Source organism: Falco cherrug, chromosome 8, assembly GCF_023634085.1.
Source record: "Falco cherrug isolate bFalChe1 chromosome 8, bFalChe1.pri, whole genome shotgun sequence".
NCBI lineage: Eukaryota > Metazoa > Chordata > Aves > Falconiformes > Falconidae > Falco > Falco cherrug.
Window position 1 is genome coordinate 33674353 of NC_073704.1, and position 27803 is coordinate 33702155.

At 39.1% G+C, this 27803-nt stretch overlaps 1 protein-coding gene across 1 annotated transcript in view; it reads left to right on the forward strand.

Moving 5' to 3' along the window:
* Positions 1–1542: 1542 nt before the first annotated feature.
* Positions 1543–27803, forward strand: part of CCDC93 (coiled-coil domain containing 93) — a 51288-nt gene continuing 25027 nt past the window's right edge. Inside the window, exons 1-11 of the mRNA XM_055718253.1 lie at positions 1543–1760; positions 2863–2976; positions 4724–4818; positions 7415–7526; positions 11463–11561; positions 12824–12880; positions 17647–17747; positions 21286–21325; positions 22751–22843; positions 23316–23366; positions 24423–24509. Coding sequence (XP_055574228.1) covers positions 1719–1760; positions 2863–2976; positions 4724–4818; positions 7415–7526; positions 11463–11561; positions 12824–12880; positions 17647–17747; positions 21286–21325; positions 22751–22843; positions 23316–23366; positions 24423–24509 — 891 coding nt within the window. The 5' untranslated portion in view covers positions 1543–1718. The remainder of the gene's footprint in view (positions 1761–2862; positions 2977–4723; positions 4819–7414; positions 7527–11462; positions 11562–12823; positions 12881–17646; positions 17748–21285; positions 21326–22750; positions 22844–23315; positions 23367–24422; positions 24510–27803) is intronic.

Genomic DNA, 27803 nt, shown 5'->3' on the forward strand with positions numbered 1-27803 from the left:
AAACTAGGTGAAGGAAAATTCCAGCCTTCTCCTGTAAAGGAGAAAAATGGTTTCAGTCTTTGTGGTCACAAATGACATAAAGCAAATTGAAAGAACATACTACTTTTCTGTAAGTATATAATTTCAAGCCAGGTTTGTGATTTTGGGTGCCAGCTGCATGCATTTTAAAATCCATAGGAGTTAATTAGCCCTGTCTCCCTTCCTCTCCTTCATCATGCTTTAAAAATCCTGGGAAACAGTTAAGGTTCCCAGTGTAGGTTTGATCCTTCCCTTGTCTGATACTCAGTTACTACTTAGCCCCCTAGTTTATACTACCCTTGGCTTTTTATTTTTCTCTAATGTGTTTCTTTGAAAGGAATTTTATGATCATGGCTCAGGGATCTTTTTTCCAAGTTGATGTTTCTTTTTAGTAGTTACCTTGCAGCCTGTGCTGGCTGCTGTGTCTGAAGGTCATGTACATCCCTTCCTCACACTCTTCTGTTTCAACCTTTCTTCTTATCCATGCTTTTTGTTTGTTTGCTTCAGTCTTCCTCTCCATGACAATCAAATTAGAGCCGTACAGTTCTCTGTGAGAAGGCAGACAAAAAGCAGAAAGCCTGTATTGCTCTGGTGAGCATGTTAGCCTCTGGGGCTGCATAACAGTTTTCTGCAACTCTAATTAAGACATGGCCTGTGGTTACACCAGTACGCAGCCTGAGCCGGTCTGGCATATTTTTGCTTTTATTATTATTGTTTTGATCGCTGTGTCAGGGCAGCAGTCGGTGTGGACTGGCCCGTGTACGCTCTGCTGCCTTCCGACAGATGGAAACAACGCTCTCGCGTGGCTTTTCTTGTTCCTTCGCCTCCCTGAGATGTTTCTAGTCACAGGCTAACACCGAGTTTATTTTTTATAATGCTCTGCCTACAGTGAAGGGCCTAGAAACCGGGCTCCTGAGGCAGAATTGAGAAGACACCGCTGTCAGGTATTTCTGAAGCCACTGTCACCAGGAAAGGCCTCCCCGGCCTCCCCACAGGGCCATGCCCCCACGCCGTGGGACAGAGGTAGCACCAGATCAAGGGGGCGCAAAGGTTCCTCAGCATGGGACCTGCCTGCAGGTCTGAAAAAAACGGTTAAATCCCCCTCAGCGTTTGGTCACCAAAGGAAAGCCAGCTGCTAACGAGGCGCACCAGTGCCCTGTGGGGCTGAGAGGCCGTGAGACACCCCTCAGGTCACAGCGCACTGGGCGGCTCGTCCTCCATGCTGGAAGGCCTCAGGTCCCACTGCCAAAGAGAAAACCCCCAGAACCACACAGAGAAGGGCGACCGCCCGTAAGGGGAAGGCGGGGGGGGGACACAGCCCGGCACCAGCGGGCGGGCGGCTCTGAGTGGGCGCCACCGTGCCCCAGGCGCGGCCGTGGGCCGGGGGCACCGGGCCCCCAGGGGCGCCGCCCGCGGGCACTGGCGGGCGGGGGCGGGACGGCGCTCCCGCGGTTGCGCTCCGTGCCGTCAGTCACATGAGCCGCCGGGGAGCCGCGCAGCCCCCGCCCTCCTTCCCCCGCACCCCTTTGGCCGCGAATGGCACGGCCCGGATGCGCTTATACGCAAGGAGGGTGCGGGTGAACCATTGAGCGGGGGCGGGGGAACCCGGCAGCTGCCGGCTGGGAACCGGGCGTTGCGACGGGGGGGAGCGGACGTGACAGGCTGAGCGGCTGGGCGCAGGCTGCCGGAGACGGAGGGCAATGGTGGTCCCCCGGGGACAGGAGCACCAGGCCCCCCAGGAGGTACCGTAGTGGCGTCTTTCCAGCCTCCCCCACCCCGGGCAGAGCGGCGTTGGTGAGGCGCGGCCGCCCGCTGTTCCTCCGGCCGCGCTGCACTGGCTTCCGCGGGCTCCCTGCCCGCTCCCTCTCCCCTCTCCTCGGCTCCCCGCGGGCCGGGGCGCTGACCGGCCCTCGCCGCCGCGCCGCCAGCCCGGGGCTCGCCGCTGTACGGCGGGCTCGGCCCTGCGCCCTGCCCCGCCCGCGGCCCCGGGCGGTGGGGTCCCTCGGGGCGCGGGGAGCCGGGTCCCGCTCCCGGGGGCGGCACCGCGGCGCTGCCGGCAGGGCCCGTGTCGGTCACCCTCCGTGCACCATCGCGCTGCCTTGTCCCCGTGGCCCATGAGGCTGTCGGGGTCCCCGTGGGAGGGAGGAGGTTGGGGGAGAGGGTGGTGGGGAAGGTGGTGGGGAGGGTGCTGGGGCGGGTGCTTGCAGCCCCCGAGGGGCCGGCTGCCCCTCCGGCCTAGCCACGAGGTGCCCGGGGTGCCCGGTGCCTCTGGGCAGCCACGTGTGTGCGTGGAGCCGGGGGGACCCTCCTGGAACGTGGGGACAAAAGCCCGGCGCAGGGCGGTTGGGGCACCGCGACCATCCGTGCTGCTGTCAGTGGGCTCTTGGCTGGTCCAGCGTTCCAGTTTGCTTACGCTTGCATTGCCCAAAAAGTGGAATTCCATGTGAAGGTCTCCTCCTGTTTTCGTAAAAAGAACACAGAAGTGTTAAATTGAGGTGTGTGATTTTTGTCAGCCCTGAATTTGAAAGAAATATGCAAAATGGAGAATAAATTAACTGGCTAATGGCAATGGGGGCAACCAGACTGGCTGGAAGCAAGCTGTGGGCCAGCAGTTTGAACAGCAGAAGCAGATTAAAGTATTCAGCTGGGTGAAAAAAATGTGCTGTTAAATCCATATAGAAATGCGTTGCCTATTTCTTTAACATCCTTCAAATTAACAACCAAGTTACTAATAGAAGTCAAGGTTTTCCACATGGTCTGTGTTAAGGTAAAAGTTTGGAAAATGTTCATTTGCAGAATGAACGAGAAGCGCTGAATTAGTGTTGCGTTGTTTGTTTTGGCCAGGTTGAAACGAGAGAAGATGAGGAACAGAACATCAAGCTGACTGAAATTTTGGAACTGTTGGTGGCGGCTGGGTATTTTCGAGCAAGAATCAAGGGGTTATCACCGTTTGACAAGGTGAGACCAATGCAGTATTTCTAAAAGCCTTTTTTTAAGGATAGGAAGATTATATACTTTTTCCTTGTTTAGCGGTTCTAGGTGACTTAAAAAAAAGACACTTGCAACACATGAGGCTTTTCTGTGTAAATAATTCTGGGAATGACCCAGTTTCAAACAGATAAGACCTCCTCAATCTTGAAAAACAATTCTGTGCAGCAAGGCCTGTTTTGGAGGAGGTGATTGGATGCAAGCTAGTTACTGCTGTGCTCTTCTGGCAGTGTTATGGCCGAAGTTAGTCATATATGGGGAATTTTGCCCCTCTCTCAACTGCAGTTAGAAAGACTTGATACTTGGACATAGCATGGTAATATTTTTTTTTTTTTAAAAAAAAAGTTTTCCTGAATGAGAAATGAAGAAATACTTGTCTTGAGAGACTCTGAAAGAATGGAACAGTTAGCCTAGTGAGATTATTTTTGGGCTGTTTTTACATACCTTTAGAATGTCATGTATGTTAACCTTTCATTGTCCTAGACGGAAAGTATGTGATACTAACAGTGAGCAAAGTTCAGGTTGAAAAGAGACTTCTGAATTGTTTTAGGGCTGACTCTGTAAGAAATTCCTGAACCAAAGTTTGAGAACACAGAGATACAGCAGCATTGAAATGGACTCTTCTGTTTTCTGGTGTTTCTTTGATCATAGCACAGCCTTGCTTTGCAATGCAATTTTAGTTTCTTAAAACTGCTTGGCATTACTGACCTTAGCTGCTCAGGAGGCTGTGCACACAGACACAAAGTAGTTTCAAGGAGACAGCCTTAGGATGTAATAGTTGCATTTATGTGTAGAAATGGACGCATCAGGTTTATACTTGCCTAAATACAATTGCAAAGTTACCATTTCATGAATGCCCAACCTTTACAAAAAGTGAGCACTGCTATTGAAAATGATCAAACTGCTAGTGTAAAAGGGGTACTAGTAAACTGTCTCAGAGGGGAATGTGAGAGGGGGAAATGTGTTAGAAAACCTTGTATAGAACACCCTAATTTACTGTGTGATGTGGTAAGTCACTCCACATTTTAATCCCTTTTTCTGGACTTTGTGTGTGTTTAGACCATCTTGCATATTCATATACAAGGTTGTCTGTATATATTTACGTAATTTATGTCAAGTTGATGAAATGGCTTGGGATTTTTAATATGCCAAAGTATCTGTAGGAATAGGACCGGAAACAGAGGTTTCTACAAAGCTGTGGATTTCCATCACTATGTTGATACTGTGCCTGGCACTTGGTGTTGCATATGTTAGCAAGCAAAGAATAATAGTAGTAAAGGTATGTGTAGATATATGAATACAAAAATTATGATCCTTGATAAAATTCTGACACAGTCACTTCTTAAAGATCTGACATTTAACATACTGTGCTGATTTATTTTATTTTATTTTTTTTTTTAAATTTGAGAGCTGTTTCAAGACTGATACATAAAATTCAGAATGTCACTGACTGCTGGGGTTTTTTTGGTTTTTTGTATACATGTATTGTATGTGGAAGTTGATACATGTATGCTATCTACATGTCTTTCAGTCTCCATAAGAATACTGAGGATGTATATATAAGGATATATATATAGATTATATAAGGATATATAAAAATACTGATGATGAGGTGAAAGTACTGAGTTGTAGTTTCTAAAATAAAGCCTATAAGATGTACTTGGGTTTACCTCTTCAAATTAAGATGGAACTAACCATGCTGTTGCTCCTTTGCTAGGTGGTAGGCGGCATGACGTGGTGTATCACTACTTGCAGCTTTGATATCGATGTTGATTTATTGTTTCAGGAAAACTCTACTATTGGTCAAAAAATGTAAGTGGATTAAATGGCAAGTGTGGTGGGGTTTGTTTTGGTTTTGTTTTTAATTTTTTAGAAAAGGAGCAGTGGGTGGGGAGGGGGAAATTACCTGATACTTGCTTGTTATGAGACATACTTTTAGTCCAAGTTTCCTGCTTTTGAAGACCACCCACTTGCAAAACATTGCACTGGTTTCTGGATTTCTCAGACTGTAGTTCCATAACTTCTAAAACCAGAAAGAAGCTTATTCCAAAAAAGGCAGTGCTGTTCGCCTCTGGGCTGCCATGTTCTTGTACCACTACCAAGCAGTGAAAGTGCTTATGAGGCTGCACGTTGAACTGGATTTGGAACTGATCCAGATTAAAACCTACCAAAAAAACAACAAGAAAAGAAAATAGGTTTAATGTGAATCAGTTCCTGGATCTGGTTCTCTATGCAGCTGCACAGATGCTTGTGCTGGCACAAGGGGGTAGTGCAGAGGCCAAAACAAAGGGCAGAGGGAGACCATGCTGCTGGAAACTGGAGTGGAACAGTAGAAGACCTTCGTTGGGTTCTCTATGTCTGCAGATTTGCTGTGTAAATAACCTCTGATTCTCCTTTATGATTCTGAGTTGGAATTGTAGGTGTCAGCAAGCAGAATGTAAAGCATTACACTGTTGCCAAAAGAGTTACCTGCCCCATACTAAGGAGAAGATCCTTCCTGACAGTGACTCAATGAGACCATTTTGATTTGATTCATTTCTTAAGGCATGAAATTTGGTCATCAGTCACCTAATTCCTGTATTAGGGAGGTTTTAAGCATTATTTTGAGCTGAGAAAGGGAATACTTTGTAAACTACATTATTTCTTTATGCATTTCTGTGATAAAAGAGCCATAATTAAAATTTGAAGGAAGTAAGAATAGCTGTCAAGTTACAGTTGCATGAAGAGACTTGTTTGCTCCATGTAGTCAAAAAGAACATCTTTCTGTGCTGTTTTCTTGAAAGTCATTTAGCATTGGCAAGCCTGTAATACTTGTAAAAATAAAGATTCATGTTTATTGCCGTTAAACTTGGAGACACTCAAATAATCATAGATAACTAACTACATAAAGCATTAAGTGCATGGAATTAAGTAGAGACTAGGAATACAGGTGGTGGTGATGGTTTTTATAGTTGCCATCTTTCCTATCCTGAAGAAGAGCAGGATAGGAAATAGTTAAGTTCTGAAAATGTTCTGTTATCTTTCCAGCTGACTGGAAAACTGGCAAAACAAAAACCAGGCTCCTCTCCCAAAACAGCAACAATGATTTATTTGTAAACCTAGAAGTGTTTGGAGTCACACAAGCATAGGCGGTTTTCATGTCCATGTAATGTTTATGGTGGCTCAGTGCTCTTGTGATCTTCTCGAGATAAGGAAAGTTAAGCTTTGTGTTTTCTCAGTATTATTCTGAAGGCATTTTGATGGTGTCCTGTTATTTAATTGCTGGGTTGAAATAAACATGGAAACATACATTAGGAGATGTTCTTGCATCTATTGGATAAATAACTTTTTTTTCTTTACATTTCATTTGCTTTGATTGTGCTGAGAGGCGCTGCTATTTTCATGTTGTAGAATATTAATATGGGGCCATAGTGGGAATTGCCTTATTAAGAATAAAGTAAAAGTTTTCACTTGTCTTAAGGAATGTAACTTTTCAGGCTCTTTTCCCAGACTATGGTCTCTTGTCTCCTGTCTGTTGCTTCCTTTTTCGTTCTTCCAGAATATCAGTTTTCCATTTGGGGGTTACTGAATATCAAGGTCAGTACTGGACCAGTTAGATTATTTTTTTTTTTTTCCTTCATGGAAAAACAGTTTTAGTTTTCCCATAAAGTGTTCATCCTTAGTGCTGACACCTGCTTTAAAAACGTGCTTGACAGCACTGGTAGCAAAAGAATACCTTGCTCTGAAATAAAGGGTTCAGTAGGAGCAGAATGATGTTCTTGTAGGTGAATCCCTTGTGTTAGGTTAATCCTTCCATTTTACCAGTTCTTACCTGAACTGTAGAATGAGACTGTAGCCAGCAAATTTCGTTTTACTCACTTCAAAACTGTGTGAAATATACTGTGTATTTAGCTTTGAGGTGTAATCTATATTTAAACTCAGTTTCAGTAGTAATGTCGAAATATATTTTGGGAGTTCTGCTAAAAAAATGTTTAAGTCCTTACATTTGATTCTGGACTTCCTTTAAGTGCGTCCATTTTACTTGGTCTAACTGTTCTTAAAGCTAGTGTTTCTTCATGTATGCATATATTATAATATGCAAAGGTGTTTGTAGATACATCTTACACAGGCATTTCAACTGACCAGACATGCAGATCTTAACACTTTCTGTGTAATCCTACGAATGAAATCACAAGCTAGGAGCCTGCAAGAGGGGTTTGATCACCTTTTCACATACATAGTATACATAATATACATAGTACAATGTAAAAGCTATTTCGTAAATGGAAGTCTGATTGCTTTTCACAGCTGTATACAGTGGAAGCCGCTAGAGGGAACCTTCTAACTACTGTGTTTGCAGAAGTAATTTGTAATTCACAAAAGAAAGTTGTAGCGTATATACATGTGTATTTTTGTTGTTTTATAATAGTGCCTTAACTGAAAAAATTGTGTCTGTATTACCAAAAATGAAGTGCCCTCATCGTTTGGAACCACATCAGATCCAGGGACTGGATTTCATTCATATATTTCCTGTTGTACAGGTAAGAATTTTGTGACTTACTGATACTTTGTTGAACAAGGCCCTGAAACTTGCATAAAAATTATAACAAAGATCTGGATTATTGTTTAGCTCTCTATTTAACTTCAGAATGAATAATCACAGAGAAGTAGTTTAAATGAATGTTTTTAAAGAATTGAGTGACATTGTGGATGATCCAATTCTGAAGTATTGCTTGATCCCCATTTAAGACAAACACAAACTCTTCTTCAGTTCTTTGAAATGGAGTCAGATTCTGCTTTTTGTGGAATGGCTGTGTAAAGAAACTAAAGTTTAAGCTTGTTTGGAATCTGATAATCTACTTTGTCAGACTAGGAAATAGAATAAATACCTTACAGTCTGTGTTTAAGCTTATGAAGTAAGTTACACAGTTCAATCAAAGGGATATGAATAAGCTGAAAGCCAGTTGGAGTTGTTTCTTTAAGCATAATTCATCCTTCATTTGTATCACTTAAAAACTGTACGGCTAGAAAAATAAATTGCTCTGATTTGGGATCCTATTACCATGTCTTTGTTGTGCACTGCTAACTGACCGTGTGCATGCTCATAGCTCTCGATTTTATTAAGGTTTAAGCTAACACGTGACGTGTTCCAGTTATGTGTGGTATCTTGAGAATCCTTGGTATGTCCTTATTATTTTTTGATTTTTACTTTCATCTGCACACAGAAATGTATCTTTAAGTAGGGAAAATGAAGACTGTTAAGCAACCTGCTTTTTCATCAAGTATCTCCTTACCTCCTGCCTGAGAAAGAATTCAGCAAGTAAGAGTTTCCTCTAAATTCCAGTTTGTAAGAAGTGGGGGAAACTTCCTGTTGTCTCTTTCTTGTTATCTTCTAGTAGGAGGCTCCTGAGGAAAACCACGCTTAACTGCACTCCCCACAGAGTTACGTGGTGTGTGCTGCTGTTACACAGCTTTCAAGCTGTGCTTATGCTGGCTAAGGTGGAAAGTTTCTATCTTGTTAATGCGAGTTTTTCCTTTTAAACTTGAAGATGATGGTTACATCTATCAAATACAAGACTTCTCTCACAGAAAAAAATAATTCCTCTGCTAAAGTGAGAACATGAACTATTTACTCCTGCTGTAAAAACTATAGCACTAGGTATTCTTTTATCTGACCTGCTTTATCCAAAATCCCAGAAAGGAGAAACATTAATTCTAACCAGGGAGGAAATCAGCTTCTAGGATTCTCTGAGAGCAGCAATTCTCAGTATTGGTAGCTGGCCAGTAGGTGGTATATCTATTCCATACTTGTTGAAGAAGTCTTTGTTGACGAGCTTAGTTTTTTTTATGTAGAGATCCCTTTCAGAAGGGAAGTTCTGCCTGCTGCTGGTACTGTTGGTTCCTCATTTCATCCCAACCAAGACAGGCTTTCAAGAAAACCTGTTGGTGTCACCAGTATACTATGTTCTGAAAAAGACCATGCAAGAGCTGTAATAGGCTGACCACACCATGGCATGTGGGAGTTAAATATTTGATAGTGACACTTTACTCAATGCTCTGCAAAGTTCAAGATTTCACTTGCTATCTCTTAAGTCTCAAATCAGTCCCCAAGTAATACAGAAGCTCTTTCCTCCACCTGGAATTGTGTCCCAATAGCTCTTACACTGTGCGAGCTAGTCTGGTGAACTTGATGGGAGGAATTTAGATGAATCCTTCCCTCCAGGAAGAAATTAGATTGAGTTGGCTTACTGCCATGGACTAGCAGAACTAAAAAAACCCAACTAAACAAAAAACTTTAAAAAGATTCCAATGGGCAGGAATGGTACTGTTCTTCCTAGTAAGTTCTGCTTATGTTCACGTAGAAAAATATGTGCACAATCTTGTGTTGAGATGTGCTTTGTAATCAGTAGTCTGCATTTTCATCTTTCTTGTTGTCATCATCTTCCCCTCAGTTTCCAGGGGTTCATGGTTATATCGCAGAAAACAGTTGCTGGTTCAGACTTGGATGACAAGATTGATCTGATCTCTTATGTGACCTCCTGCACTGGCTGTCAACAGCCCACAGGATTTATCTTCTCCAATGTTATTTAAAATCTACTTCAATATTTGTGGCTTTTTGTGTGGTCTTATAAACATCAGAAGAATCTTCTTATACAGGCATGTGGTGGTTCTTGAACACTTCATGGGCTTGAAGATAGGTCTTTTCACAGTGGAGCTGTAGGTTTTGAAGACAGTAGTGATATATAGTAGGAAAATTTCATAGCAATGCATATAACCTAGCTGTAATAGCTTCTACCTGGGGTACAGCCAAGATTAATGAGATGAGGTCATGTTCCATGTGGTGTCTTCCGTCAGAGCATAATGGACTAATGATACAAGACAGATTCAGTGTTGGCTCTTGGCACTGAGAGCCCAGAACATTTTCTGTTCAACTTCCAATTGCTTCACCTTCCAGCAGGGCTCCAGCCCATCTCCTCCTGCTCAGACCGACAGAGATGGGTGCTGTGAGCAGTTCAGGCTTGCTCTGTGGAAGGGTGACTGTACCATAGCCCACAGACTGTATAAAAGCCACCTGGACTATTTGTGTAAAACAGGCTCCCAAGAGCCTCTCTGGAGTAGAGCAGGATGAACCTGTATGCATGTAGAGTATAATAGCAGTTTTGTATATGTGCTGTCAATCCTATGCTTCCTAGAACTGAGAGATTCATTATTTATTCAGTATGGCCTGCTCAGAAGGACAACGTGGATAGCTTTTAGAGTACAATAACGTTCTGCAGTTTTTGAATGTAGAATAGGATGTATGTTGTGCAGGCTGGTACAGCTGAGCTCTTGGTCTGGTGAGGTGTGCTGGCTATTCCATGGGATAGATGAAAACAAAAAAGGCAGAAAATTAACATTCCTTTGTTTTGCCAACTACTGTTGTGTATTTTTCTGTATTTTGATAACAACGTTATTAATGTTTAACAAGGAATAACAGTGAATATTACAGATAATATGACTACATAGTGTGATGAAATGTACTTTGTTAAAACTTATTTTAGCTTTAGTAGACTTCTGCTAGGATATAGGGTTTATGCAACTCAGATTCTTGGGAGGGCATTGTAAGGTTTTGGGGCTTATTTGGGGAGGCAGTGTATTTTTTTTTGTTTCCTCCTTAAAGGTGCAAGCTAAAAGAAGAATGTTTAAAGTGGCCCACATCCATCTCTATTCCACAGATGCTCTTCATTTTCCTTTTTGGAATGATTTTATTGAAGATACTTGGATTACAGCATGCATTTGGCAAAATTCCAATGAAGTTCACTTATGCTTGTGAAGATTTCATATGGGTTTTTTATAAGTGAATTTTTCCACTATGAATTCCTAACAGTTGAAATTTGCAATGGAATTTTCTTTCCATACTTACTGTAAGAAATTAATTAGAATATAAAAGCAATTCAGAAGTTACAGTGCAAGCTAAATAAAGAGGATATCGGGCAACAAAATAACAATTTTGCAATACTAGTTACAAATAACATTCAGGAATGTTTTTGGGATACTAGGTTCTGCCCTAAGGAGCGTAGAAGGGAAGGCAGTTTGATCTTCTTTGGACTGTTGAATCCCACTGTAGTGTGAACAGTATGGCTCGTCAAGGTTTGTATGGTTCAATATAGTTCAACAGGATGAAGAATATTTAGGTTTTTATATGTAAATCTTTAATTATAAGAAAAGCCATGTGGTTTCCTAGCTTACACATTATCTGATTGCTCTACTGAGGTTTTTATTACATAGAAGAGCAAACTTTGTAAAAGTAGCCAATGCTGAATAGTTTTGTTAGGAGTAGGTCCCAGAGTTACCGTGTTTACAAATAAATGTTCCTCCGTGCTTAAAATGTGCTTTTAGATTTTTATCATGTATTAAAATATTTATGTAGTAGTTTGATGTTTGCTGCTGTTACTCTTCTCCTTTCCAATGATAGAAACTTTGTTTTTTTTTCCCAGTGGCTGGTGAAACGTGCAATAGAAACAAGGGAAGAAATGGGAGACTATATCCGTTCTTACTCTATATCGCAGTTTGAAAAAACTCATAGGCTACCAGAGGTAAGATAAGCTAGTTGTTGCAATGCTCACATCCATACCAGCTTCACAGCTCTGAAATTGGCACAATATACCAGAGTTGCATTTGCTATCATTTTGTTAATCAGCCCTAGAGCAATCCATGTACATTCATAGATACTGGTTAACTTCTGCTTAATAGTTACCCTAATTTTTCTGCAGTATTTACTACTTCTCTGTCACTTTGGCTTGCCAGGTAGCTTGCTTCTGGAGTGCATATACACTGCACAGAGCTCTATCCAGGCTAACCATGTGACTGGAGCTACATGAAATGTGTTTGAAAACACCCAGCATGCTATGGAGAAGCTGATCTAACTAAATGAGAATTGGTGCACTGTTAATGCTCTGTAACTTGGGTTTTGTTTTGGAGTGCTCAAAGTGAGCTCGTCTCCCTGTATCCAAGCCCCAAAATTTGTTCTTGAAAACTAGATTCCTGAAAAACTTCATTCAAAAACTGATCTTGGGGAAAGACAGAGGGACAGTTTTGTCTCCGTAAAACATGATTGCCAGAGGAGTGAGATGTACAGTTTTATCTAGAATTGTAGTGGTCAAATAGTCAAATGCTGTCCCCTTTGAAACTAAATGCTTAGAACAGTGTTGTGATCCTCTCTTCTTCCTATTCTGCACTAATGTTGTGAGGTTTCCTTGGTGTAGGGGGAGAGCTGGAACGAGCTTGGATTTGTGTCTGTAGTGTAAAGTCATTAGTTTTGTTGGTGCATATCCCAGGGCAATTCCATATTTAAAACCTAGAACCCACGTTTTGTCTCTAATTCAGTAACAACATTAAAGGTGATGTCCCTAATACTGTGAAAGATGCTTGGGATGGTTTGGATTTTATTTGGGGTTTTTTTATTATTATTTTTAGTGCTTAGAAAATAAATAAAAGTAGGGGAAACTTCTCTTTTCCACATTAAGCCCATCCCAATCTCATTTCTTCATAGTGTAGTAATGATTGGAGATCCTGGTAGTGGGCTGGGATTGCATTTCTGTCAGGTACTGTGTGAGCAGAGAGCAGAAGGACTGCTGATCTGGATACAGTTTTAAATAGGTAGGTACCCTTTTACAAGACCTAGCTACTTATCTGATGAGAGAAGGAAATATTTTTCTGTGTTACAGGGAATCATATTCACCAAATAATTGGGCAGCTCAGAAACTATTTGACAACTTTGTTTGCTAAATGCATTACAGTGGTTAAGATGTAATCTCTGTTGCTAGTATTTTTAATCACCTCTGTTAATGTCTTGCAGGATGATGAATTTATGCAAAGAAAAGAGAAAGCTGTCAAAGCAGTTACTGATATCTGTGTAAGTATGTTAGATTTTTATGATCAAGAAGCAAGTGGTTTCAGTAATAAAATGGCAGTGGTTAATTTTGTTTAATGTAGCCAGTCCTGAGTTCTCTCATGAGAAGGTCCCAATTAAGTTACATATTGACCTTCATTCTTAGAACAGGTCTCAAATGCCAACATACCAGATTAAAAAACATTTAGGTGTGTACTGTCCGAATAGGTAAACTCTGTCAACTGCCTGCATAGAGTGTGAAGTTCCACCCTGTCAAAACAAAAGTAACAAAGTAGCCTATAGGTTGTTAAACCCTCAGCAGACTGTAGCTATTAGCAGTTGGACTGTTTATCTTGAAATTAAACAAAATGGCAATTTAAACGTCTGCATTTCAGAACTTGTCTTTTTTACTACTTGTAATTAGCAGTGAAAATACCCTACTTTAGAAATGTTTTCTTCAAGTAGCAAATGTTGGTTGGGAAAGGTGGTATCACTTGTGAGATCTTCATCTGAAGAGGGAGATAACTCTTGGATAAATGGTTTGTTTATATTTTTTGAAAGCTTATTCATGAAGGCTACAAGGAGTGACATGTAAAATACATAGGCTATATGACTGTCTCGTACCTGTTTTCATATACCTAGCTAGCAACTTGAGTTTCTGTCCTTGCTTTCTCTGTAATTGCTGTCTGCTTGGGACTGTCAGTTTGCCGTTTCTGACTCTTTAACAGCTTGCTATCTTTTTGGGTTTTTTGGACCATCTTGATAAATTCACAGGCCAGCATTTGAGATGGGATGAGAAATCTGGGTATGCTTTGAATGGGACACTTCCAAGGCTGATTGATAGATGGTGAAACCCTTCTCTTTTGAGAAAACCAATGCTACTTCAGGGAGCTCTAGCCAGACACCCTAAACTCTTTGTCCATGGATGGAGGTGTTAAGTGCCAGCATACCAAGCTATATGATAGCATAATGGACCAGACAAGTAATCTTACCATTTGTCATGTTTTGGAGGCAGTTTTTCCTGTATTAGCAGTTTGAGTGCTGCTGAGCCTAATATATGTGGTTGAATTACAGTGCATGTTTATAGAAAAACATTGCTGTGGAAGTCTCCAGGTAATGACCAATGCAAAGCCCTTGTTAATCTATTTCAATAATTACTCTTGCTTTGAAAATTTCAATTACAGTCTCTTAAGTGTTGTTCCCCATGGTTTGGTTGGGTTGTTTTTAATTATTAGCAGGTTTATGATGAGTCTGTACTCCAGTGAGCAGTACTTGTCTTTTCAGTGAGATCTCTTTTCCATTTTACAAGTTAGCTCCCCTTGTAAATGGATATTATTGTTTTGTTTGTGCACCTGTATAACCCTTTACATTGAGAGAGAATGCAAACCTGTGTAAGAAAGCAAATTCCAAATGCGTGTTGTATCAAGTAGCTCTTGACATGCCCATTTTCAATTTTCAGAGTAATTGTCCTAGTTTTTCAAGTGTGGCAAAGTGTGTCCATTTTCTGCCTGCATTGTCCTTAAATAGCACTAAACGTTCGGTATCCAGGTGGCTGATACCAGCCTTGTCACTGAAGAGACAAAGTAGTCACAATGCTGTTAGGAGGCACCAGTACCTAGAATTTTTAATGTCATTTAAAAAAATAGGGAAGATACTTGATTAACAATGATTAAGGGATCCCTTTTGATTGCTGAGGAGCAGAGGGGGTTTCAAGTCTCAGTTTTTATAGTCTAATAATTTGATTTTTTATTTTTTCTGTGACATTAACGCATTTGTTTGGGACAGCTTGCCTAAAAAGAAGGAATGCAATCTACTTTTAGTATGCAGGTACCTAGTAAATGTCAGGTCCATTCAAGTTGCTTGTCCAAAGTCCTGGGGTGCTTGGTTGAGCTCCCTTTGCATATCTACCTGCATGTTTTCTGAAATTGCTTTTTGGAGTTTGAAGAGAATGCCATGGCAAAGGTGAAGCAGGTATATGTATGTCAGATCAGGTATTTCTTGGCTGGTTGAAGCTAGTGAGTGGGTTTCCACTTGCCCAGTATGTTAGGGTTGTTATTTTAAAATTCATAGGTCATGGTCCTAGAATCGGATACGCAGTATTTGTCTACTTCTGCAGCTAAGGGAATAGTTCCATGTTCAGGGTCCAAGAATGAAACTGATAATGCAAAGCAAGGAAAACAAGATCTTCAAAGTTTGATAGTATTTTGCACCATTCAGCTAGCCTGTCTAAGGATCTCTGAATAGCTCTCCTGCCTTTGAACGTGCTGGCTGCTCGCCCCAGTTTGGATCTGTGTGCAGAGTTGGAAAAGGTATATTCTGTCTTCTCCTCTGGATCACAGATTTCTAGTTTTTTAGGTGCATCTTCATGGAAGATAAAGTTTTCACGTTGGTTCATCACTGCTGAGGATATCATTAGACACACCTCCCTCTTAAATATATGAGCTGTGTCAGGATTGCATCTTCTACAGCACCTGATCTTCTTTACTGAAGATTAGTTCATGAGATCTCTTAAGGCACCAAGGCATGACTGCAGTCTAGAACACATGGAGTGAATTTTCAAGCTTTCCTGTCTGTCTGTAGGAACTGTAAGAAGAAGGTGGGCCATTAGATGAAAGCTCTTCTGCAAGTCACCTTGAAATCATTATGCACTGGAATTAGAAGAGAAAGCCACTTTCCTAAAAGAAGCAGCAAGAGTGAAAGACTGGTCTGTTGCTTGAATTCGTTATTATAAGTTTGGTCTAAGGATCTACCCTTCCCTTCTCAAGGGGACAGTACAGTGAGATTTATGGTCATGATCAGGCCTAAAGGTTAGAAAAGGGAATATTAATACTGGTAATGGTTATTGGAATAACAACTACTGCTGCTGAAAGGTGACTGCCTAGTGAATTCAGATTATCTTTCAGTGGTTTTGTTTGACTAATCAATTATCTGATGCCAAGACTAATGTTTATGGTATGATGCCTATGCTTTATATAGCACAGGTATAATATAGAATGCCATCATAAAAGCTACAATTGTTTTTACGACTTGTGTTGCTTTTCCATAGTACATCTTGTGGGAGATTCTGGATCATACAATGCTTTTTCATATGACAGTCAAAAATGTAGCAAGACTTAATAGCTGGAAACAAGGATGACAGAAATTGAGATTAGAAATGAAGGAAAAATTGCAAAGGGTAACTGACAAATTCAGGAGAAACTTGCCAAGGAATACCATCTATTTTCACTTGTTTGAGGTCTTTGCTTTGGGATTACATGTCTTTGAAAAAGATTGAAAGCTATTTTGGCAATGTTATGGTACAGGAACTGCTTGTTGAAAATAATAGTTTGTGTTGTACCAAAAGCCAGATCAAGCAAAAAAAAAAATACCTTTTTTATTTTCTTTCAGAATCTTTGCAACTTCTTGCATTAAATCTTTTGTCCAATGTGAATAGAATTTTCTGAAGTTAAATGTGTATATGGAAAGCCCAGGCTTTGGTTTCGACATTTGTTTTTGTAAGGGATGTTTTCTGAGCCTGTTCCTCAAAGCATTTAAAATACATGAATGAAAAAGAGAGGGGGGCGTTCCTTTTTTGATGCTGATTATTTAACGGTGATGAAAAAGTTTTTTTCTCTGCTGTGATGAGTGCTGGAATTTCATTTCAGAAAAAAATGAGAGAATGTAATCTAATTGTTTAAAGGGGACACTTTTTAAAGAATATCAATTGAAGTAAAAAGAATACCATTGAGATCACAGGTTCTTGTTTAGTTTTTTCCAGTATCTTTGCTAGCAGGATAGCACTAAATACTAGACTTCAGTTAACCTCAAAATCTTTATTCCAGCAGCGGAAATGTTGCATTACAGACTAACGCCACCCTAATCTTTCATCAAAGAAACAGCATTTACTTCGGAGTTAGTTTTGCTATCTTGGTTCCAATTTCTAATTTGGGGAAAGCTGAGAATCTTATGATTATTTTTTGTTTTGTTTGTGCTTGAGGTAGAATAATTTTCCTAATGTTGTTAAATAGACTTCTATAGGGGCATAGTTGTTGTATGTGGGAGGAGGAAGAAAAAAGGTAATATAGGCCATATTTACTGTAGTGTAACGGTTGTGTCTGTGTTAACAGTTAGAACAGTGGCTCAGTCCTCTTGTTTCAGTTTTTTGTTTTTTAAATTGGAAGTAGCTCTGTCAGCGCAAAATAGTACTTGTGAATCCTTGTTTTATTTGATGAGCTGTTGTCCAGCTGTAGGATCACACTGGGACAGCATGAAATTGAATGATTTTAGTACCTAACTATTTAAGATATTTTTGTTCCTTAAATTGCAATAAAATCTGCTTTAATTCCACTGTAACCTGTAATCATTGAGTAGGTACTAATTACATTTAGTTATTTAATCAGAGATTAAAAATAGCATTAACTCGCAAAAGAGGTAACATTTCTAGATGCTGGTTTTATCAGCTAAGTCATAAGTTGTTTTTTTTTTAATAGGTGTTGATTGTGTTATTTTTTACTTTTCTTTCAAATGTGATGGAGGAGATGGTTGAAGAAATAGTGTCTGTTGTTAAATACCCATTTATAATTATTATTATTTTTTAAACCTGGAAGGATGGGTCCTATAGCAAATTGGTCAGAAGTAAATTTGGTAAGATTTTTATCCTGTAATTCCAAAAAGAGAAAGTGAAGGATATTTATTTGGGTAAGTATATTGAGTTGGAAAGCAAAGAGCGGTATATATCACTCTAGGTAACAATTCATCATTTATTTTAGAAAAGCCTTCTACAAGCTCTGAATTTGTTCACTGTCTTACAGGAGGTTTACAAGCCTCAAAGAAAATATAAACGTCAGAAGGGAGCTGAAGAACTGCTAGATGAGGAATCAAAGGTTCATGCTACGCTTCTGGAATACGGCAGGTGTGAAAGGCTTCATTTAATTGTCTGTGGGTTTTGTATTGTGTATATTTAGAAGCATACCATATAAAATCTGGATCGTGGGATTTTTTTCTACTACTTGAGAATCAAACTTTCAGATTTACTCCTCCTTGGTTTTGGATCTTGTTTGCTTACCCTGTAAATTCTTCAGGGACTGGACAGTCCTCGTGTGTGTGAACAATATTTTGTAAAATGGGAGCCCAAGTTCTGACTTTATGCTGCTGGTAGGGTGTGTTTATTTAAGTTGTTCTTTGCTTCATAAAAATGGCTGAAATTAATGGTGCTTCTAGGTGCTGTCTGCCAACCAATATTGCCTCTTTGCAAGCAATCCCCAGAAAGTGGGGTGGGGGCGAAGGAGCTGAAGTTGTTACTGCTTTTGCTTTTTTTTTTTTTTTTTTTTTTTTTGTAGTTCTTGTGTGGTTGCTACATCAGCAGGCTGAATCATGGTTTAGTGCTTTCTTGTCTTGCTTTCTGTAAACTTCATATACTGAGACCATGTTCCCAAGGTTTCCATTTATCCATTACTTTTGGAAGACCGTCTGGCTTATTGAGAGCTCTCTAAACACCTAAAAATAATGGTACAGTTTCTGATTCTAGTGTCTATTTCCAGTTTTCTTTTAATAGATTAGTGATATGGACAGCTTGTCTGCTGTCCGAGCTCTTAATTAGTGCAAATGACACATGAACTCATTTTTGTGTCTTCTATGGCTTCTCCCCCAAAGCCATAGATTATTTTTGTTGTTGTTGTGTTACTGTTTTGAGTACCTTCCTTTTACTCTTTTCGTGCATTTTTCTTGACACGCAGTTGAAATGAGCCAAGTGTCCTGGTTGCAGATTGCTTATAATCTTCCCCTTTCATTCATCATCATATTTTGTGAGGGCAGTGTAGACAAATGTAATGGAAAATAAGCTGAAAGATGTTAAGTATGGTGAAATCCTCTGTGTGTTCCTAAGGAGTGAAACAGACACTTGGGTGTCCTTTTACTCAGCAGAGCATTTCTGACACTGCATCAACTTTATATACAAGTGGTTAACTGTAGAACTTTTCCCTTCCTTCCACCTTGAGTGCAGTTCAGTGCACTTACCTGAAGTATAGCAAGGTGCTCACAATTGGAGTCCAAAGAGCAGATATGGAAAAATGAAGTCCTGGTGTACTCCTGCCTATTTATAGTTTCTTGTACTGTTTCAGTGTCATTACTACATACTGGTGTCAATAGACCTCTCCTAACAAACAAGAAGAGTATAAAATAGTTTGTGCAGTTTAAGGGAATTTTTGTGTATGATTTTTCTAGAGTAATTTTAATCGTTTGTTGTTTTCTTGGGTTTGGGTTTTGTTTTTTTTAAGTAAAACTCGGAATCACTATACAGCTTGAAAATTGAAATAAAAAGAAGATGTTTTCTGTAGAGCCTCAGAATTTGTTTTAGTTTTAGGTACTGTGCAACGGTTGAGACCTAAGTAAAGCTCATTTCTGCTGGAAAACATAAATCTTTTAATATAAAAAACAATGGAAATGGATGATGGGGAAAGTTTAAGTACAGTAAGAACAGAGAAGTAGGAGGTGTTGAAGATATCAGGGAACTGCTCTTCTGTTGTATACGTGTGCATTGGTACATAGATATGAGGAGCAGTTTGGGATTAAGAAAGATGACCAAGAACTTGTGACCTTTTGGGAAGGAAAATCCCTCTTCAGGACAGTATGTGTTGAGGTGAATTGCTAGGGCTCTGCAATACTACAGAAGAACAAAGGAAGAAGAGGTATTTTGTGTTTGAAGGGCATTTATTTAAATTGGTGATACGGAGGAAGGACAGTATTTAGAGTTATCTGATATGAAGGGCTTAACGTGGATTGGATAGAAGTGGGAGATGATAGGATAATTGCAGGATTTCAATGTATTCTGGTAATGATTTAATAATGAATTCTCAAAGCATAAAACTCTTGATCAGAAAACTATTTTTGATACAGTGCAAAAATAAAGAACATCTGAGAAAATGACAGTAGTGAGACACACAAATATCTGCTTTGTGTGTTTTGGTAGAGAAAGAAACCCTTAATGAAGGACATAGTATGTCTACTGTGAACTAGTGATAAATTGGCAAAGAGTTCAAAGACTCTTGCACTGTCCCGATGCCAAATGCAGCATTACTCGGATCCAACTGGTGATAGTGCCACATTCTAAGTTTGTTTTTGATCTTGTGGCCTCCAGCTTAGAGATTATCACGAGGGAGCTCGGATGTGGTAGCCTGGTGTTGGCCAGGGTCTGGCTTGAGAGTGGAGTGATGCCAGTGAGCATCTTTCCACACAGTTGCATAGTCTGTTTTAGTAAAGGGCGTTCATTGCCACAGCTTTGCACATTACCTGTCAGCTTTCAGCAAAGTACAGTCAGTTTCTACAACAGATGTGAGATGTTAAGCCTGGGAGGTGTCTGGGCTCTCTGTTGATACAGCTGATGGTTGTTTTTGTTATTGCTGTCCTAGTGCAGTTCATTACTTGGATGCAGTTATTTCTGTGTGAAAATAAAATTGTGCTCCTACAGAAAGCAAGAAGAGATAATGATAATGGCAATGCTACTTACAAATGCTTCTATACTAATACAACTTTGTGCATATTCTGTGGAAGGTTAGTGCTCTGCCGCAGTCTTTGCGTTGCTAAGCTTTAAAGTACAGAGAGAACTTTAATGTTGGGGAACTCTTGAAGACTTGGGAGTTATGCTGTAGTAAAATACGACTGAATATACCTGCCAAGTATAAGTATGGAATAAATGGAGAACTGGTGACAATTGGTACGCCTGCTTAGGATTACTTTTAATTTTTAGCCATAAAAGGCTTATAAATAGTCCTGCAGTAGTTAAGGAATTAAACAGTTGTAGGTCTGAGTTAGAACTGATCTTGCTGATTAACTTTTCATATCTGTGTACGTGGTGGGTTTAGTGCCTTGTGAGATGTTCGCTTGCTGATATCTAAGATTTCTTTCTACCTGTTTTTTCTTTAAGATGGTAATTCCCAAAATAACAACATAGCTCAAATGTCAGGTTTTTTTCTCTCACTCAGAAAAACAGATGTAAGGAAGTTTGAGTATATATTTAAAGCTCTGAATCCCATGCTTCAGAAAGAAGCTTCAGATTCATCAAAGCACACAAGAAGCATGAATTTTTTTGGGGAGTAGAGATTGCACTAGCAATTTCCTGAGGTCTTTCCAGAATTCAGTAGTACATAGCTAATGGCTTGGGATTAACTTCCAAATGGAAAGAGAGCGCTACTTTTCCCTTTCATGAGCTTTACATGGCAATATTTAATGAACAGTCTACACTTACAAATCGTGATGGAAGGGGTAGATGGAGCTGAAATTGTTCTGTAAATATGCTGCAGTACATGCTTGTTTAATTTATTTGAAGTACGACAAAACTAACCTGAACCTGGCTGTTGGTGCATTTCTGATGTGGAAAACTGATAGAAACTTACTGTGTTTGTGGAAGTCGTAAACAGCAATGTACTACTTTAATGTTACTGTTGTTCTTTTAGGAGATACGGATTTAGCAGACAATCTGGAAAAACAGAACAGGTAAAAATTATGCTAATTTTAAATACTTAACTTGCTGGAAGAATTACATTGTTTTTGTTGAAGTGCTGGTTACTGTAAGTTCTTAAAGGAATACAATGGAATAAGCAGCTATAATTTCTATTATTGCCAGCTCTTAAAAATGGCTAACTTAAACTAAAAATCTGCATGCCATTAAGGATGCTGTTGATTACAGTCTCATTTTTTAAAGTATTTCCTTCATCAGTACGCAAAGATCCCATTTTGAAAGTGTGATTTTTCGCTTAGAAGGAAGGATGTTTGGGTGTTGTGTTTGTTTTGTTGCTTTGTTTTGTTTTTTAGTGTAAGGTAATGACCTTACACTAAGGTAAAAACCCTGTCTAATGACTGACTTTTAACTAGGTGTTTCATGATGTGATCATTAAAGAGTTTTTCCTTTTCTTTTTTTTAAAAAAAAAACATTCAGCTTGGGAGAAATTTTGTAGGCATTTGTTACATAACAGGTTATTTAATGTGATAGAAAAACATGATACCATGCCATAAGTAAATCATAGTGCCTCTCGAAAAGCAGCATCCTTGCTGTGCTTTTGATGATTATGGAATCATAAAATGTCCTTGTCAGAGTGTTTTCAGGTTTGTTTTTTTTTATTTCAGTTCAGATATTACTTTGGCTACAAGTTATTACAGACAGAGGTAATGAAGAAACGCATTAAACATGTCACAGACACTGCAGTACATGGAGTATATTAAGGTTGCCTTTCTTCATTATCTCAGTATTCTGCATACAAATTTAGCATTCAGATTTTATAAGTGGAGATGTTTCCCAATCTAGGCATACCTCTTGTTCCCTAAAAGTAAATACCAGACTGCAGTCATGTTCATAGAATTTATTTTGTTTCTTAAAAAATATTATGGACTTTGAAATATTATATATTAGATGGTCATAATCATGTTTGTGTGAGTTGTCTTCAGTAAGGCAAAAATGGTCATTAGTCGGGTTACTGGTGAAGTAGAGTGACCTAGAAATTGATTGTGTCTGTCACCAGTTCTCATTAGTGTAGTAGTATGAAATGTGACAGAACTAGGTGATTTTATACCGATATTGAAATTATTAAAAAATGATTTATGTTAAAAAAAAACAACAACAACAACCTGCTTTCTGCTGTATAGCAAACACATTCTGGGGCAGCTAGTTGTCTTGTGAGGTTGGTAGTTGTCAGGTGGCTGTAGAGTAAGGATTCTTTGTCCCAGACACTGTCTTGAGCAGCTGGAATACTTGTGAAATTAATGAGGGTTATGTTTCAGTTGGCATGAATTGGAGTGTGAAGATGTTCCAGGCTGAAATGTATTCTTAAGAATAGAAAACTATATACCAATTTTCTCCTTGCTGTTTTTATTCATACTTTAGAATACTGAAATTAGATATAATATTCTCTTTTTCTTTAAAAGGCTGAAGATAAAAAAATTGCACTACCTCCAGGGCTGGCAGCAGCAGGAAAAGCTGAGCCTTGTGATGAAGATGACCTTCAGGCCGCTGAAGAGGTGTGCCACATACCTAGTAGGCATGGATGTTACTAACTTGGGGGAGGGCAGCAATTATCACTGCCCAGTCATTCTCTGTAAGAAGGAAAACTTCCATGCTTAGCTGAAGTGAGAGTTGCTTCCCACAGGAGAATATGGAACCTGAAAATTATATGTAAAATTAAATGTTTTTTGATTTTTAGTGCCAAAAGTTTTGCCTTTTTTTTTTTTTTTGAATCTGAGAATTTTTAAAAGGTCAGTTTTCAGTTGACGGTAGGAGCTGAATACTTTTGAGTGAACCTGTACTGTTATAAGGAAAATTTGGTAACTTTAGCTCCCCCTTCTTTAACTTGCACAGATTTACTGTCTCATTACATGCATTACAATACAGATATGATACTAATTGCATATATGTGCCCCTGTCACTAGGCTGAAGTAAGTTAATTATTGAAAGATAAGTTGTTATATGTAATTCCTTGTGGTTTTGTCCTAGCTTCGCATTAAAACTCTGATGACTGGAATGGCTGCAATGGCAACAGAAGAGGTAAACAACAGTGAAAACTGGTAAAACTTTGTTTAAATTATGATTGATTATGGCAGTTATTTCTAAAATCAGGTTAGTGGTCTGAAGTCTTGGAATGACTGCATTTTAAATTTTCATGAAGTGAGTGCAAGAAAAGATGGCTTAATTGGGAAGACAGTATTTTTTATGAGGCTGACGACTTAATAATTTGCCTTGAGATGATAAAAGCAATATAAATAAGTGCCTCATTCAAGTGGTTTCTACAAAGAGATTTTCAGGGGAAAGACGTCACAGTGCAGCTACATAAGATGCAGTATGATTTACTTTACTTATCTTGTGAAGATATCCAGAGGACTAATCGTTTTACTGGCAAGAGTGGACGAAAATTTTACATATTTCAGTGTGTTTTTCAAAGCACTGGAAAATATTTCAAAACACCATTCGTCTAAGAAAATGAAAATACTGGATGTGTATCTTGTTTTCTTAATTGGTTGTAGTTAATGGAACTTGTAGGCTGCTGTAATTTTGGAAATACTTACATTTTGATTTCTGGGTGACAGGACTGGGAAGAAATTCAGTTGTTAAACATTGTTTCTGTTTATGCTGAAGCCACAGAAGAAAAGGTAGTAATTAGGCTAGTCTCCAAGTTGATTGACATGCTTTCTACTGAAATCCACTGTAGAAATCAGTTCTACTTGAAGATTGGTTTTAGACATGCATTCTTTGAAAGGTGCATTGTTTCACCCATCTGCATTTGTTATAATTTGGCTCAAAATGTGGTCTAATAGTGATATTTTTTTTTATTACCGTGCATGCAAAATTCAGTATACAGAATACAATTAGAAGTTTTTGAAAATATGAATTCAAATTTGATAAAAGGTTGTAAGTGAGAAATTTCCATCAGCGAAGTGTTTTGGGGGAGCGGAATGTTTCTTTTTTAAATTATTAGAGATGTTATTTTTTTTTTACCCAGCGCAAAGGTTTTGTATATTTTTGTTAAAATTAGAGCTTGGGGAATTGCCATGGAAAAAGCATAGGCAATTCCACAACGCAAATATTTTCTTGACACAATTGCAGGGCAAATTGACAGCAAGCACAGTTGGTCAAATTGTTGGACTCCAGTCAGATGAGATCAAGCAAATAGTGTCAGAATACGCTGAAAAGGTAAGTGTGTTACCTGATTGTGTTTTACAGAGACATTTTTGATAGCTTGTTAATTTAGGCCTTAAGCTTCCAACTTAATTGCCATGATTCTTTTGAAACAACAGTGTGTCATGTATGCTGTGGATAGCAGCATAGTCAGGATTCAGGAATGTATTTTAATGAGATTCAAATATGCATAAGCTTTTGGTATGGTAGTACATATTCCTGAATTGCATTCATGAGTAGTTAGTGTTTAAGCACTTGCTTAAACATTCTCATGAATAAAGAGCCTGAGTTGATATCTGTTCAAACCAGAGGCCTAAATTCTTAATGCATTTTAAAATGTTCAATGTTAAGTACAAAAATACAGTTCTGTGGGCCTGCTCAGAGAAGAAGCTAGGCTGCTCTGCTCTGATCCCACACTGGGATCTTACTTGCAGTGGGCTCCAATTCCCAGTCATGCCATGGATCTCTAGTTTTGAATATAGTATCATCAAATCCAAACCTTTGTTGCTTTTAGAAGTCAAGGCAATTAAATGTACATATTATCTCCATTACTGGTGTTCAACTGAGATGGGTTTTACAGTATTGTGAAAAGAAAATCTGGCTTTTAAAGCAATTAATACATACAATACATCACTGCCAGGTATGAGTTATAGGTCGCTCTTATTTGTCCAGTAGTCTTCTCATATTTCTTCTTTTTTGTTGACACATGTGAGGTATGGAGCTTTCCCTTTTGGGAGATAAACCCTATAACTCAGAGTCTATAGCAAATTCTTGGCCTTTCTTCATTATAAAGGATTAGAAGAACAGAAGCCCAAGGGTCATATTTCAACATTACATTTCTTCTGTTCTGAGAGAAGGCAGCAGGACCTTGACTATTATAGTAGAACAATGATTAATACTCTGGAAAGTAAGAACTGATTCAAGTCAAACCAAAAATATATCGCTTTTCAAATCTATGAGATGTGACCAAAAAAAATGTATATCTCTGTGTATGTATTCATGCACCAGAAAAATGAGAATTAAGGATGTTATCAAACAGTTTATTGAAGCATTAGCAATGTTTGGATATAGTTCTAATAGTTTTAACCCCTTGTAACTACATAGTTTGAAGAACACAGCAGTGCTTTTTTGTCTACCAGTCCTAATAGAAGGCACGGGCCCAGTGAAGAAAGCTGTCAGACAGAATTCTAGATTCGATGTTGTATGTGCCAGGACCTTTCTTACAAGATGGCATTTTTGCAGAAGATCAGTGCATACAGTTTTCTGCATTTTCCCCTCCTTTCTGCTGCTATTAACTTGCTGGGCAAACTGGAAGGCAGATACCAGTGTTGTTCCTCACTTCCTAAAAATCCTGGCAGGAAACTATTGACATGGCTTTTGTCTGTCTATTAGTCACCAGCTTTAAGGACAGTTATTCAAAGTAGCTTTGATTTTGCTTGTTGGAAGGATTCTTACTCTGAGGATCTGTAAGTATAGTCATAAATAACAAGTGGTTTTTTCTAGGAGTAGAATAGGAGGAAAGCTTGTTCCCTGGTAAAATGAGAGAACAACTAAAACTAGAGAAGTGCTGTCTCAAAACTACCCCCTTCAAAAATTCCTGAAGGAGAATCCTGTACAACAGTTCTAAATGCTGTTTGTAAGTTGCTTCTGTCTTGAGAAGTTGACTCAGAATATTATTTGACTTCTGTACTCCTATATCAAAGATTACTATTACACCTTAAACAGTCAGTTGAAGTAACATCTAATGAGCATTTCAACCATTTAGTGTGGTTAGGGATTGTTGTTCAAGGAAGATATTAAATTAGATTTTTTTTTTTTTTTTTTTGGTTTGAGGAAACCCTCAAAGATAAAGTTATATGCAGTGATTTTTATCTTTGGGTTCCTGGGTCTTGGGAAAGCATCAAGGAAAAATGACAGCAAATTACATTGAAATAACTGCTAAAGATCTGCATGGAACTTGACTGAAAACAAATCTGAACTGCTACAGGCTGGAGATATTTTGGTTTTTTTTACCCAACACCCCCTGTGGGCTTGAGACTGAACCTCAAACTGAGGTAATTATTATACAGCGGTTTGGGTTGGAAGGGACCTTAAAGATCACCTAATTCCACCCCCGCCGCCACGGGCAGGGACACCTTCCACCAGCCCGGGTTGCTCCAAGCCCCATCCAGCCTGGCCTCGGGCACTGCCAGGGATGGGGACTAACTATAACTAATGATGGAATTGGTCACAGATCTAAACCTGTGAAGTCTATTTGCTAGTAAGGAGAATGGTTGAACATGAAGATACAAACACAACTAATTACTATATTTACTACTGCTGCAAAATTTGTATTTTTGTACAGACTCTTTTTTTAAGAATGTGAAGTTCTGTAAAGAAAGATCATTAATTATTGGAAAGTGCTATAAGCACGGATTTGTGTGAGAGTATCTCATTACGAAGAATAACATTACTTGCATATCCTTCCTTCCTCCTTCCCATTTAAAACTTCTACATGTGAACAGTGGGAGGCAGGCTCTTGAAGTCTAGAATTAGCCATTTATTTTGGCTAGCAGTTTTTGAGCTGCCATAGTTCAGTGATCCTTATGCACAATTATTATGGCATTTTAACTTAAATTCTGTCATAGAAAAAGGCTATTAACACTTCTTGTTTAACTTGCTTGATTTGGCTAAATTTTTTAGGGCATTTGAGCAGTTGTGGGGAACAGGAAGAGTGCAGAAGTGAGTCTACACCTGTCAGCAGTGGGGGATAATGTGTGTTAACAGAGAAGTTGAAGGATGTATCCACGTGTCCCTTCTTGTCACATGTAACTGAAGTTCTTGTTTTGAGATAGAGTACCAAACTGATGATCTTAAATAGTCAGAGACACTGGTGCTCAGATATGACTTTCTTAAATTATGTTCAAAAGGCAATGGCTGTTTTGGTCTAGTAAGAGACCAGGTGACAACAATACTGTCAAAAGCAAAGTAGTTTCTGTAACTTGTACTTTCTTCCTTCTGTGCTAAAAGATGCATTTTTCTCAACAAACTGGAACCCAATTCCTTGGGAACTTTGTAGTGTTGCTGCAGAGCAGATCCTTAGCCTGCTTTGACTGCGTGAGTCTTAACCCTAGTTTTTTCATTTGCAGACCAAAAGGATTTTTCTGCAGAAACCTCTGTATTACAGTGATGGTTATTTCCCATTTTCAGAAAGCAAGTTTTAACAGCCCACTTTTTGAGAGGTGACCTTTCTTTATGCCAAAGCTGTACTGTGTGCATTTTTACTATTTTTGCAAGAGCAGTCTCAGATTGGTTTAGCTTATGTTTCTT